Below are 13,169 nucleotides of genomic sequence, written 5' to 3' on the forward strand. Positions count from 1 at the left end.
ACTGGAATACATTCTTGTCCCTTGTCCAAACTGAATACACCATGCTGGTGATTATAAATCCAGTGGATTTTTTTGTAGCATTAAATATAGTTTATATATTGATGTTACACGTCAACGGATGTTTCCTTTCTGAATATTCGTTTAATTTAGCACAATATCCGAAGATGTTTACAATTTCAACATCTTGCAATTCATTATAACTTAAAGTGTTAAACTATTCTATTCATAAGGTATCTTCTTTAGCATCACTCATACTTTGGTAATTCATACTTAACTGTAACTTCTGCAAGTCTTTCCTGATTTATGCCTTTCCCATAAAATGCCTGGAATTACATTTTAGTAGCTAACCCTAGACTTCATTTCAAAAATTAATTTTTTCTTGAGGATTTGGGCTTTCCTTATGATCCAATCGAAATTGGGAAAAAAATGAAAAAGATGCTCTATTATTTATGTGAAATGCCATTACTGATTTTCAAATGAAAGTAGCTACAAAAATCCACTGTTCATTATTACAATTATTACTCTTGGGCTTCAAGTTGTGAAGATAAGACTCAAAAAAAACCTGTCCTAATTCAGTAAATGTATACATTTCAACAATTAAAATCTGAAATTTTAAGATTCTCACCCAAATTTATTTCAATAGGGAAATACCACCGTTGGTCCTCGTAAACCTTTTTTCTGATTTCACAGATTTATATGGCATCTACATTGTGTGGGTTCTTTTATGGTAGTTAAGATAACTGTTCATAATAAAACCTTTTCCACACAGCATACATTTATAAGGCTTCTCCCCTGTGTGGATCCTTTTATGGTGATTAAGATAACGGTTCGTAGAAAAACTCTTTCCGCATTCCATGCATTTATAAGGCTTCTCCCCTGTGTGGCTATTTTTATGGGAATTAAGATTACTAGACTCCGTAAAGCATTTCCCACATTCCATACATTTATATGACTTCTCCCCGGTATGGATCCTACTATGGTAAGTAAGTTGACAGTTCTTAATAAAGCTCTTTCCACAGTCCATGCATTTATATGGCTTGTCCCCTGTATGGATCCTACTATGGTAAATAAGTTCACAGTTCTTAATAAAGCTCTTTCCACACTCCATGCATTTATGTGGCTTCTCCCCTGTGTGGGTCATTTTATGGAAAACAAGGTCACTGCTGCTAGGGAAGCTCTTTCCACATTCCATACATTTATAGGGCTTCTCTCCTGTGTGGATTCTTTTATGAAGATTAAGAGAAGACCTTTGAGAGAAGCTCTTTCCACACTTTGTGCACTTATATGGCTTCTCCCCTGTATGGACCGAGTAATGGGAAGTAAGAGAATTACTATGAGAGAAGGTCTTTCCACACTCCATGCATTTATAGGGCTTCTCTCCTGTATGGATCCGTTTATGACGTGTAAGTTTACTGTTTTCAATAAAACCTTTACCACACTCAGTGCATTTATATATCTTCTCTGCTTTGTGGATCCTTTTATGGGAAGCAAGACTGTTCCTCCAACTAAAGCTCTTTCCACACTCCGTGCATTTATATGGCTTCTCTGTTGTGTGGATCCGGGAATGTGAAGTAAGAGAAGTACTATAAGGGAAGCTCTTTCCACACTCCATGCATTTATAGGGTTTCTCTCCTGTGTGGATCCTCTTATGACATTTCAGGTAACTTTTCCTACTAAAGCTCTTTCCACACTGCATGCACTTATGTGGCTGTTCTCCTATGTCGGTTCTTTTTTGAGATGTACAGGACCCATTTTTATGAGGAAGAGACTGCGTCCATTTGTAATTTTTTCCATTGTCTCTACATATATAATCTTCTCCATTGGTTTGGGTTTGATAGTATTGATTTACATCTAATTTATTTATGAATAGTTTTGTACATTTTCCAATATATTTCGTTTTTAGTTGTCCTTGTTCGGTCACAGAGGCTTTCGCTGAGGCATGAACAGAAGATGAGCTTTCCTGATTGCAATTATTTGACTGGTTTCTCTCATGGCTTTCTACTTCTATTAGAATTGTAGGGTTCTTCATATTGTATCCACGACTGATCATTTCGAATAGTTCTCTGGAATCTTCATCTTCCTCCCCATTATTACCTTCACAAGAAAAGAAAAATGCAAATAATGTTAGGGACAAAGAGCAAAGCAGAGGAAGACTGAATATAATGAAAAACAAACAGCTTCAATCTTAGATGCAGAGTTTTGGAAGATACATTTACGTTTGTATGGCAAGAGAAAAACCATGGATTAAATATCAAATTCTCCAAATGGAAAGATTTGGTTTCCCAATTTGAAATTGGACTTTGTATTCTGCTGTGCGGATTGTATAAGAAGTGAGAGTTGCTCAGATATACAAAAGTATGAAGGCTATTGCTTAACTCATTGTAAGCCGCCCTGAGTCTCCGGAGAAGGGCGGCATATAAATAGAACCAATGAATGAATGAATGAATGAATGAATGAATGAATGAATAAATAGAGAATTTTAGAAGTAGGAAGGCATGACAGTAGTTTGGATGTCATGGATGTTTGTGATTCAATAAATTTAATCAATCTAGATTTCAAAACCATAATGTTACAAATGCCACATTGAGAATATGAGGCAGATATAAAGTCAGGCTGTGCCCCAAAACATCCTAATGGCTTTCAGCAGAAAAAAAGTTGCAAGGAAAGACAATGGATAACATGTACAGAGGCATTAGAACTTGAGCTGTGAAAATACCAAATGAAGTCAAGAATGGAAAAACCATATAGTTCTCATCAGCCATAAAATTTACTTCCTATCCCTACCGGCTCAATGATGTGGTGTACGGCTGCATCTGGGTGCGCACCATTATCTGCATGCGCAGAGCCATTTGCACATGCGCAGATAGTCAAAACTGGGACGTGAAGACGTCCCGGTTTCAGGGTGGTGGTGGTGGAGCCTTCCGCAACCAGCACTACCAGCTCTTCAAACTATCCGCCGCCGGCACTACCAGCTTCCGTGAGCCGGATGGAGCTGGCAGCATTTCACCCCTGGTTCTCATATATTGTTCAACAACATAAAGTAGAAATTGAATCTCAGTTGTGTAGAAAAGTTGAATATGTAATTGCTAAAACCTCTACATATAAAAAGGAATATGAAAATCATATGAAAAATATCAAAAGTGTATAAATGTACCTCAAACTATTATTGGAAATGTGGACAAGATAAAGGTTTTGTAATGCTTTGGTGGCCTTGTAAAAAAGGCATTCAGAGATACAGAGAACTTTAAAGATTAATATCCAACTAAAATCAGAACACTTTATTTTGGCACTAATCTACAGTCATAGAAGATCGTTTCTGAGTATGATATGAATATGAGATATTACAAACAAAAAACTAGAAGGGCTGTACGATAATTAGAATGGTAGCATGGTTGAAGATGATGATAGAATTCTCAATGATAAAGGAGGAAACAATGATGTAATCTTGAAAGAGGGGGGAAATATAACTATTATTTTGTCTTTTCTCTTTTTTTAATTGTATCATACTTTTTTCTTATGCATTAAATCACATTACCGTATCTTCTTTATTTCGTTTTCAAAATTTGTAGCTTTTATTCTGATAAATAATTCCTGTATATTCTCACCCAAAGAGGCCACGTTCCTGTGATTTTCCAGCATGACTTCCCGATGCAGTGCTTTTTGGTCAGCATCCAGCTGAGACCACTCCTCTTCGGAGAAATACACAGCCACCTCCTTAAAGGACACGAGAGCTTCCTGAATGAGAAGGAAACAGAAGAAAAATCAGCAGTGAAAGGAAGCAATCCCACTCTTTGTCTGGGTCTGTCTGTCTGTCTATCCCCATGCATCAACAAGACTTTCAGCATCTGTAGAGAATCAACTGGTATGGGCTATGGAAATCCCACCTATCACAACCCACCCAGTGGTTGTAGAAGAAAATGTGTTATCCCTCTCTTACTTTTGGAGCTTCAACCAGAATTTCAGCACCACCATAAAAAGGAGTCAAATTCATTTTGTCCTTCCCTGTGAGGGAGACAGAAATTTTAAATGGATAATTAATAAAATTGCAAGAGGCATTCTACAGAAGAGATACAGAAGGTAAGACAGCTGGAATCTCTCTTGGGAATGGGTGGACTTTTGATTACCATCTGAGATGTCCTCACTTGCGGATTCATGATAGACCCCCCTGGAAAACAGCTCCCGAGGGGGATTTGATGGATTCCTCTTTCTCATAGGTTCTCTGTTCTGCAGAGTGAAGGACTTGAAACAGAGGGCAGGAGAAAAGAAAAATACATCACATAACATGAAGTGGATTTTTGTTCTCAAAACACAACTTCAATGCCCCGATATCCATCAATGAGCCTAGAATGTGCAAAAAAGGAACGGCTGTCTCCAGTCTATGCTCTAGAATGGATAATGGAACAATGTCCTGCAAGAACTACCCTGTTTCCCCCAAAATAAGACATCCCCTGATAATAAGCCCAATCATGCTATTGAGTGCATGGCAATAAGGCCAAGCACTTATTTCAGGGTTCAGGGTCTTATTTTTTTGGAAACAAGGTAGTGGAACATCTTAAAATATTATGAAGACCAGAGAAGTATGGAAGGGAGGAGTGAGGAATTCAAACACATTCTTTATTCCCTTCTGACTTCCAAGATGAAAGTCTCTCACCTGCAATTCGACTTCCTCCTTCTGCTCCTCTGCCTGACTCAGGAGGAAGCCTTCTGCCAGGGCCACCGCTTGGGAGCTGGTCTCTGCTCCACACTCCCGCACCCAGCTCTTCATCGGCAGGGGCAGAAGGGCCAGGAGCTGCTCCAGAACAACCAGGTCCAACATTTGGGTTTTAGTGTGCTTTTCTAACCTCAGCCATTGACTATAAATGTTGTGGAGTCGGCTGCAAAGTCCTCGGGGACCTTCAGCCTCCTGGTATTGGATGTTTCTGAAGTTGCATGGCTGAATCTCTGAAGGGGTAATGGTTTCCTTTTCCACGATCTTTTGCCCAGTTCTTGCCCAGATCTTCTCATAGCTGCCAGTCTGAACCGCTGGGAGGCCTTTTCCAGTTTCCTCATTTGCTAACGGTTTTTTCTGCATTCTTTCTCTGTCCTATAAGGAAATTCCAGATAGTTCTGAGGAATCTCCAAACACTTTTCAATTCATAGGACTATTCCTGAAGTGGCAGGAGTGATCACAAAAGCTATCCAGGATCTTCGCCCAAGAATTCACTTGTTGTTGTTAGGAAAATTGTTGTGATGACTCTAGTTTCTGCATCTGAGATGGAAAAGGAAATAAAATCAAAGAATGAGAAGGTCACGGACGTAAGCACTGAACAACATTCATTCTTATTAATGAGAAGCTGATAATGTATTGTAATGGTATTGAGCAGATGGATCCTGTGGGTATTTGTGTGTCTGTGTGTCCATCAAATGTGGTGCAAAATATGCTTTACAGGAATATAAAACAAATGTTTTATATTTGGAGGATTTTCTTTTCTTTTTTTTTCGCCCAAAGGATAGACTAATTTTTTTTAAAAAAAATAAAGTTTAGTTAGATTAGGTTAGGTTGGGATAGGATAGGATAATTTATTGTCATTTTGAATGTACACTAATCAGCATACATTAAAAGGTAATTCCATTGCAAACAGCTCTCACATCTCCAATATACAATATTTAAACATAACAAACTAAATACATAAATACATAATTATGCATATACTCACATATATAGCAAAAGGTCTAGTTCGGATTTGTGCATGTACATGGCTAGAAAAATAAATCTGTTTACCTGGTAAGGCATGGGGAACAAAGCTCTTACAGAATCTAATAGTCCTTTGAGAAGTACCTCAAAACCTCCTCCAGAACAGAAACAGAAACAGACTGGAAAGTGGAGGTGTGGGGTCTCATAGAGAGGGACTCCTCCGGGTGCCATCAGCCAAACAGTGTCGACTGCCGGCCCCTAGGGGGAGAGCCTTCTCTGTGGGGGCACCTACCATCTGGAATGAGCTCCCCCCGGAGATACGGAGGATCCCGGATCTGCGCTCCTTCCGCCGTGCTGTGAAGACCTTTTTATTCCATCAGGCGGGCTTGGCCTAATTTCTTCCCTTTTTAAATATGTAAATTTTAATCTGTTTTTAAATTATTGGGGTGTTTTAATCTGTCTGGGCCAAAATGATTTAATTTGATTTTATCTGGTTTTTAAATTTTTTGTATTTATGTATTTTATTGTTGGCTGTTCACTGCCCTGAGTCCTTCGGGAGTAGGGCGGTATACAAATCAAATAAACCTAAACCTAAACCTAAACCTAACAACACTTTGAGCTCCAAACACATTGCGCTTATAAGCAGTGCCCTGAATAACAGGAAGCAAGCATCCTATAATCTTCTCGGCTGTCCTTACCACTCTCTGTATGAACTTTCTATCCAGATTTACCCTACACTTAGGGCTCGTACAAGATGCCAAAATTAAAGGAGCTTAAGAAACTGGAATGGAATACAGAATGTTTACATGTGTTTCTTGTGCTTCCTATCGAGGCATTTAGGCATTAGACATTCATTAAGGATGTTCCTCACTCTTGTCTTTAAATTGGTATGTTTGTAAGTAACTGGAGCCATGGAGAAGACATAAGGAGGAAATTCCAAAAATGGTTTAATATGCCAATAATATCTTTTGTCAGGGGTCTCAGGGAGGAAAAGGAAGAAGACCCCTAATATTGAATAATACTAAGTGAAATGATCCTGGGAAGGAACAGCTTTCTAAGGATGCCATGAATTCACATCAAATGAAATTGCTCACTTTCTGTTTTTCAGGGTTTGCTTTTGGGGAACAAAGTCATACTATAACACGAAGGCTGGTTCACACAATTTGCCCTAACCCCAAATTGGATAGCCAACCGTATAGGCAGTTCACATGAAACACAAGGCTTGAAAAGATACCCCTTAAAATGTTCAGCCACCCCCTTGGGGCTCCCTATGTGGGAGCTTTATTACCAAGCTTCAACCCTGGTTTGAATAAAAGATTGGGTGATTTCTTGAAAGTGCATTTTGGCAATTGAAGGATATGATTTGCAGCGGGGATGGCATTCCTTCTTGTGGTCTCAGAAAGACAAACAATCCAAACATTTTACTAATCATTATATTAGAGGAATTTTATTAAGGGTTTGGGAAACGTTGTAGAAACAAGGTTATACACCGATTCCTAAGTGGGTGTCTCCATTAGCGGCAGTGACCCTTCCGACTGTGCACAATATAAAGAGGAACTGGGCTTATGGTGACTTGTTGGATGAAGTCGGGAGACTTAGACCTAGAGCCGATCTCCAAACTAGAGGATTAGACATAGACTGGTGGTCCTATGCGAAAATTCAAACTAGATTCGCTAGGGATAAACAGGAACATGGTATTTCCCTTCATTTACAAACGTTTGACAAGCTTTTCCTAGGTGGCCGAAGGAAATTTATTTCCAACGTTTACAATCTTCTTCTGTCCAATTTTATGGCGGATGAGATTGTAAAGGACACGATGATTGCCTGGGGGAGAAATATTGGAACAACAATTCAGCTTGATGCATGGCAAAATGTATGGAACAAAACTATGAAACTGACCCTTTCTTCCCCGTTCAAAGAAAACTTTTATAAAATGATCTACCGTTGGTACCTCCCCCCCGCCAGAATCGCTAAGATGTTCCCAGGATCTTCTGATAGATGTTGGAAATGTGGGTCGGCCAAGGTACTTTCTTCCCTCAGTGGTGGAGTTGTCCATCAGCTAGACGCTACTGGGGGAAAATACAGCAGTGGCTGTTGGAAATAACAGGTGTGAGCTTCCCTCTTCACCCAGACAGCTACTTACTCGGAATAAGACCGGACTACGTCGATAAGAAGGATTGGTATATATTTGTCCATGTCTCAACAGTGGAGAGAATGGCATTTGCTCAACTGTGGAAAGATGCAGATACGCCCCCTGACCATCTGATAATAAACAAGATTCTTCGATGTGCTGAGATGGACAGGCTAACATATATCTTAAAAGACAAGAAAGATTCAGCATATAATAGAAGTTGGGACAGATGTTTTGTTTGGCTCAAAAGAAGGTTAAACTTAGAAGGGTGATAAGATTGTCTAATTAGATTAACTAGATATTTACTAGGCTTTATATCTCTTTAAAATTTTGATAAAAACAGACCAATTGTTTTGTAGTTAGTAAAAAGAACTTGATTGCATTGAAATGTTTGGCTAGGATGATATTAGACTTCGAGGCTGCCTCCAGTCTCCCAATAAATGGGGAGAAACGCTCCCTCCCCTTCTGGGGACCCCCATTTATCTCCTTTGCTCCCCCCCAACTCCATGGAACCTGCATGGGAAAGGGTGGCAGGGGAACATGGGACCACAGACTCCGACCCTGCAGGAAGACTTGATCCCTCTCCACTCACCCCTCCAGCGTGGGGCCCCTTTGCACGGGCAGAGCTGCCACTCGGGAGTCTCGTTGGGATCGGCGTCTCCCCAAAAGCTTCCCCGCAGCCTCTGCGCCTCCAGCAAAGGCCCCGCCTCCCACTTTTAGTGGGGCTGTGTGGGAGGGGGAGCAGGAAGGACAGATGCACCTCTCCAGATGAATTTAGGGGAAGAGCCCGGCGCCTGCTCACTTCCCTCCTTAATATGAGAGCACCTCCTGGTGGAAGCTGCGCAATGTGCCAGGATTCTATGAAAGGGCGGAAAAAAGGAGAGTATCTGTTGGGGAGGAAGGTGGGGAGGAGGGGAAGGGACGATGGGCATGTGAGGAGGAGGAAAGGCTCCCTGTCGCAGAAAAGCATCAGCGTCTTCAGCGGTGGAAGCTTCTCCATCTTCCTCTCCAGGAACCGTCTGTGGAGATGGAGAAAAATATCTCTGGAGGATTTGAACTCACTTCCCTCAAGAACAGCCGCCCCGAAAGCTCAACAGTGATTGGAGGAGGCCGCAAAAGGGAATGGTGGGACTCCTTGTCTAGTTTGGAAATAAACAATCACCAGCCAAAACCGCCAAGAGAAAACGATGGTAATTTTATTCACTGCTTTGCAGTGGGAGGACGACATCGCACAGGCTGTTCTGACCTAGGCTTCCTCAGACAGTAAAAAGCACAGGATTAGTCCCAAAAAGCCTCTTTTCATTTCATCGGCTGTGAATTATGTTCATTCACATCCCATAATGAGTCACAAATAGTTTGTAAAGAATCCGACTTCGGGATAAGGTGGATAAGCACCCACATTTATCTCTCTTGACACGCTGCCAAGATCTAATTGGCAATTAACTTTGCAAGGCCACACATAGCACAGAGTCAAAACGGAGCTTCAGAATTTAAACCAGGGGTAAAATCTACTTACCTTCCCTAACGATTCGGAAGCGTCACGTGTGTGCTTGGATCCTCTGTGCCTGTGCAAACCCTTCTGTGCTTGTGCAGAGGGTAAAAAAAAGGTTACTTCCTGGGTACAACCAGGAACTAACAACAAACGGGCGGGTGGGCAGAGCCTCACGCTGCTGTCGCTACCGCTTCTCCGAACCATCCACCACCATCACTACCAGTTTGACTGAACCAGTCTGAACCGGTAGCATTTCACCCGATTTAAACCGACCAGAACGAACAAAGTTGCTTCCTGCAAAAGCTCACGTGCCTTTGCTCCTCCTTTATGTCTTATGGGAGAGGCCAATCATCTCCAAGCCCTATTCCAGAGTCATCCATTTTGTCTTAACTATTCTTGTCTTCTGGCAGCTCTGTGCATGCGCACACTCTGCATCACTGATGTCCGACTCTGGAGGCTCCGGAGGCAGCCCATGACTCCCAGATAGCCCTGGCCCCCTCTCTGCCTACAACACAAAGCCGGACCATAACACAGGCAGGTACAGCGGACACACCCTAAATCATCAATACATTTACCATATATTCTCTAGTTACAAATTTGCCTCCCACCTTTTGCTCATTGGAATAGTAATTATGTCACAACGTATCCAATTCATCTAAAATGAATACATTATCTCCGCCCCTGATTACATCTCCCACAACTCATAATTCTATCCTCCCCCTCTGCCCTTATTTACAAATTTCCTTTTATGGTCTTAAGTTCCTAGGGGTTGTCTCTAAAGCAGGGGTGTCAAACTCAAGGCCAGCAGGGTGATTACACCTGGTCCATGGGGTGGCCTGGAAATATCAAAGGACTGGCCCAAGGTGCCTCTGCCAGCCAAAATTCTGCTGGAGGCTAGGAAAATGCTGCTGGAGGCCAGGGAGGCCAAAAGCGGGTTTCAGGGGGTTTTTTACACCTCCCTGGCCTCCAGCAGCATTCTCCTGGGCAAAAATGGGCTGTGCGGAGGCCCCCTGAAGATGCCTGCATGGCCTGTTTTTGGCCTCCCTGGCCTCCAGCAGTACTCTCTTGGCCAAAACCAGGTCACGTGGAGGTGACCATGAGGCGCCTGGGTGGCCCCTTTTTGGCCTCCGCAGCCTCCAGCAACACTCACCCGACCTCCAGGAGCATTCTGCTAGGCAAAAACGGGCCCCGCAGGACCTATGCACGGCCCATTTTCGGCCAGCAGAGTACTGCAGGAGGACTGGATAGGATGGGATTATAGTTATGTGGCCCTCGGAAGTGCCTGATCTAGATAGAAAACAAGCAACATCCCAGGGGTGAAATGTAAAATTTGTTATTACCAGTTTTTTGGGCGTGGCTTGGTGGTGGTAATGTGACTGGGTGGACGTGGCCAACTTTTTTTTTTTAACTTTTCAAAGCATTTTTTCTAATGTTTTGAAAAGCCTCTGCCGATCAGGAAACTCAGCTGAGATCGTCAGAGACTTTTCAAAGCATATTTTTTACCACCTCTTCGGCCAAGAGGTTGCAGAAAAAAAATGCTTTGAAAAGCCTCTGACTATCCCAGCTGAGCCGCGCGATCATCAGAGGCTTTTTTTTTTTACTTTTAAAAGCATTTTTTCGTGGGAAGAGGTAGTAGAAAAAATGCTTTAAAAGTAAAAAAAAAAAAAAGCTGGGCCTCAGGATCTGATGATCCTGCGGCTCATCTGGGCATGGTGGGGGAGGGGGGTGCAGGGATTTTTGCTACTGGTTCTCCGAACCACCCGCTGCCATTGCTACCGGATCGGGCAATCCGGTCCAAACCAAGAGCATTTCACCCCTGCAACATCCTGTTAATACTACAGTTTAATGCCAGATTTTATATACTGTAGGTGCATTTAATTCACAATCAACAATCTATAATTGACAGCCATTTCTATTAACTATCCTGAAAATTTACCTCTGCTGTTAGATTTTTTAGATGTTTTAAGTCATTTTCGTCCAGTCTCCAACCTCCACTTTTTAGCAAATGTTATTGAGAATGTGGTGGCGCGTCAGCTCCCGCTGGTCCTGGATGAACTGGATTACCTCGACCCGTACCAATCGGGTTTCAGGCCTGGGTACAGCACGGAGACGGCATTGGTTGCGCTGGTGGATGATCTCTGGAAGGCTCGGGACAGAGGTTATTCCTCTGTTCTGGTCCTATTGGATCTTTCGGCAGCATTTGATACTGTCGATATCTTGCTGCGTCGCCTCGAGGAGCTGGGAGTGGGAGGCACTGTTTTATGGTGGTTCTCCTCCTACCTCTCGGGTCAAACGCAAGTGGTGTTGGCAGGGGGGCAGAGATCGACCTTGAGGCCCCTCACTTGTGGGGTGCCCCAGGGATCGGTTCTCTCGCCCCTCCTGTTCAACATTTATATGAAACCGCTAGGGGAGATCATCCGTGGTTTTGGGGTGAGGTATCATCAGTACACTGATGATACTCAGCTCTTCATATCCACCCCAAACCAACCCAGTGATGCCCTTGACATGATGGCCCGGTGCCTGGAAATGGTATGGGTCTGGATGGGTAGGAACAGGGGCCCCCAGGGGTAGAGCCTTCTCTGTGGGTGCGCCCACCCTCTGGAATCAACTCCCTTTGGAGGTCCGTTTGGCGCCTGACCTTCGCACCTTCCACCGTGATTAAAAACTTGGCTTTTCAAATTCCTCGACTTGGACTGATGGGGTTTTAAGGGTTAAATTTTAAATTTTTTAAATTTTAGATTTTAACTTTGTATTGTGGCTTGTGTTTTATTATTTTTATTATTATTGTGAGTCGCCCTGAGTTCATTGGGAGATAGGGCGGCATTTAAGCCAAATAAAATAAATAAATAAAAATAAAATAAATCTTATTTATGCTAATGTATTTCTCTGCCTGGAAAAGCAATGTACTATTAAACAGTGGGGTATTAATTTAGAAATAAAAAGTTTAGTGGAATATGAAGAATAAGTAATAAATATTTGCCAGTAATATCTGGTAGAAGAGATAAGAAAATGGTTATAGTAAAGAACTGTGGAAAGAAAGAAGGGGAAAAAATGCATATTGAGCCTGTGTCAAACACCCAGGATGGCCACGCCCACCCCCAGCCACTGGCCCTCCGAGACTTCCTCAGCCTAGCTCGTGAGATTAGAAATGTATACAATTTAGTTTCTTCACAGGCCAGCATATCTTATTACAATTCTGTAAAAATAATAGGTTCTGTTCCCCACAGGCCAAATCGTGTCAGAAATGGCCAGCCAGGCAGAAGACGAGGACCAGGCGGCTCTCTGAGAAATACATTTTGTATTTTATGGTTCTTGCAAACTCCTGCCTGAAAGGGAGGAAGATGGAGCAGGGAAGCCACAATCAGGAAAATGGGAGATTTTTAACCTTCTTTTTGTTCTCTGGTTCTGTATATACACTTGCACTTGTCAAATTCTTGGCTCTGGGTGAAGCCAAGAATTATCAGAAAGATCAAGTTGCTGCTTGTGAGAAAGGAAATAATGCTGAGGGGGAAAAAAAACCAGAAAAAGAAAAAGAAAGTGGGGAAAATGTTGAAACTGGTAGATGTTCCAAGAATGTTATCTCAGGAGCCTCCTCGGAGGACAAATGAAGAGGGGGGAAAAGGCATTTCATCTGTCACTGGAAAAAAAGGGGGAACTACAAAATGATGGAGATTATGGAAAAGAGAATATAAAATTAAAATACCATTCATTTAGCTGTAACTTCTGTAAGGCATTGCCCATTTATGCTTTTCCCACAGTATGCCTAGAATTACATTTTAGTATCTAAGCCTATGCTTCCTGTCAAAAATTAAAATTTTCTTGGTGTGGGAAACAAAAATATAGCCTTTTGATTTAATATATCCTAGACCTAG

The 13,169-nt window shown here is 42.1% G+C and overlaps 1 protein-coding gene across 3 annotated transcripts; it reads right to left on the reverse strand.

The window, feature by feature from the left end:
- Positions 1-121: 121 nt before the first annotated feature.
- LOC117658554 (uncharacterized) lies at positions 122-10,000 on the reverse strand. 3 transcript variants are annotated; one of them, XM_060687410.2, is made up of 7 exons: positions 8,398-10,000; positions 7,818-7,989; positions 4,652-5,248; positions 4,125-4,239; positions 3,938-4,002; positions 3,606-3,735; positions 122-2,094 (listed from the first exon to the last, which is right to left on the reverse strand). In XM_060687410.2, the coding sequence occupies exons 3-7, from the start codon at positions 5,069-5,071 to the stop codon at positions 704-706; spliced, it is 2,121 nt and encodes a 706-aa protein (XP_060543393.2). In that variant the 5' UTR covers positions 5,072-5,248; positions 7,818-7,989; positions 8,398-10,000; the 3' UTR covers positions 122-703. The 3 variants fall into 3 exon arrangements, with proteins under 3 accessions (XP_060543393.2, XP_087740999.1, XP_087740998.1); XM_087884873.1 differs by having other exon boundaries at positions 7,818-7,903; positions 8,398-9,331; XM_087884872.1 differs by lacking the exon at positions 7,818-7,989 and having other exon boundaries at positions 8,398-8,612.
- Positions 10,001-13,169: the final 3,169 nt, after the last annotated feature.

Source organism: Pantherophis guttatus, chromosome 2 (assembly GCF_059756535.1).
Source record: "Pantherophis guttatus breed Tessera chromosome 2, ASM5975653v1, whole genome shotgun sequence".
Taxonomy (NCBI): domain Eukaryota; kingdom Metazoa; phylum Chordata; class Lepidosauria; order Squamata; family Colubridae; genus Pantherophis; species Pantherophis guttatus.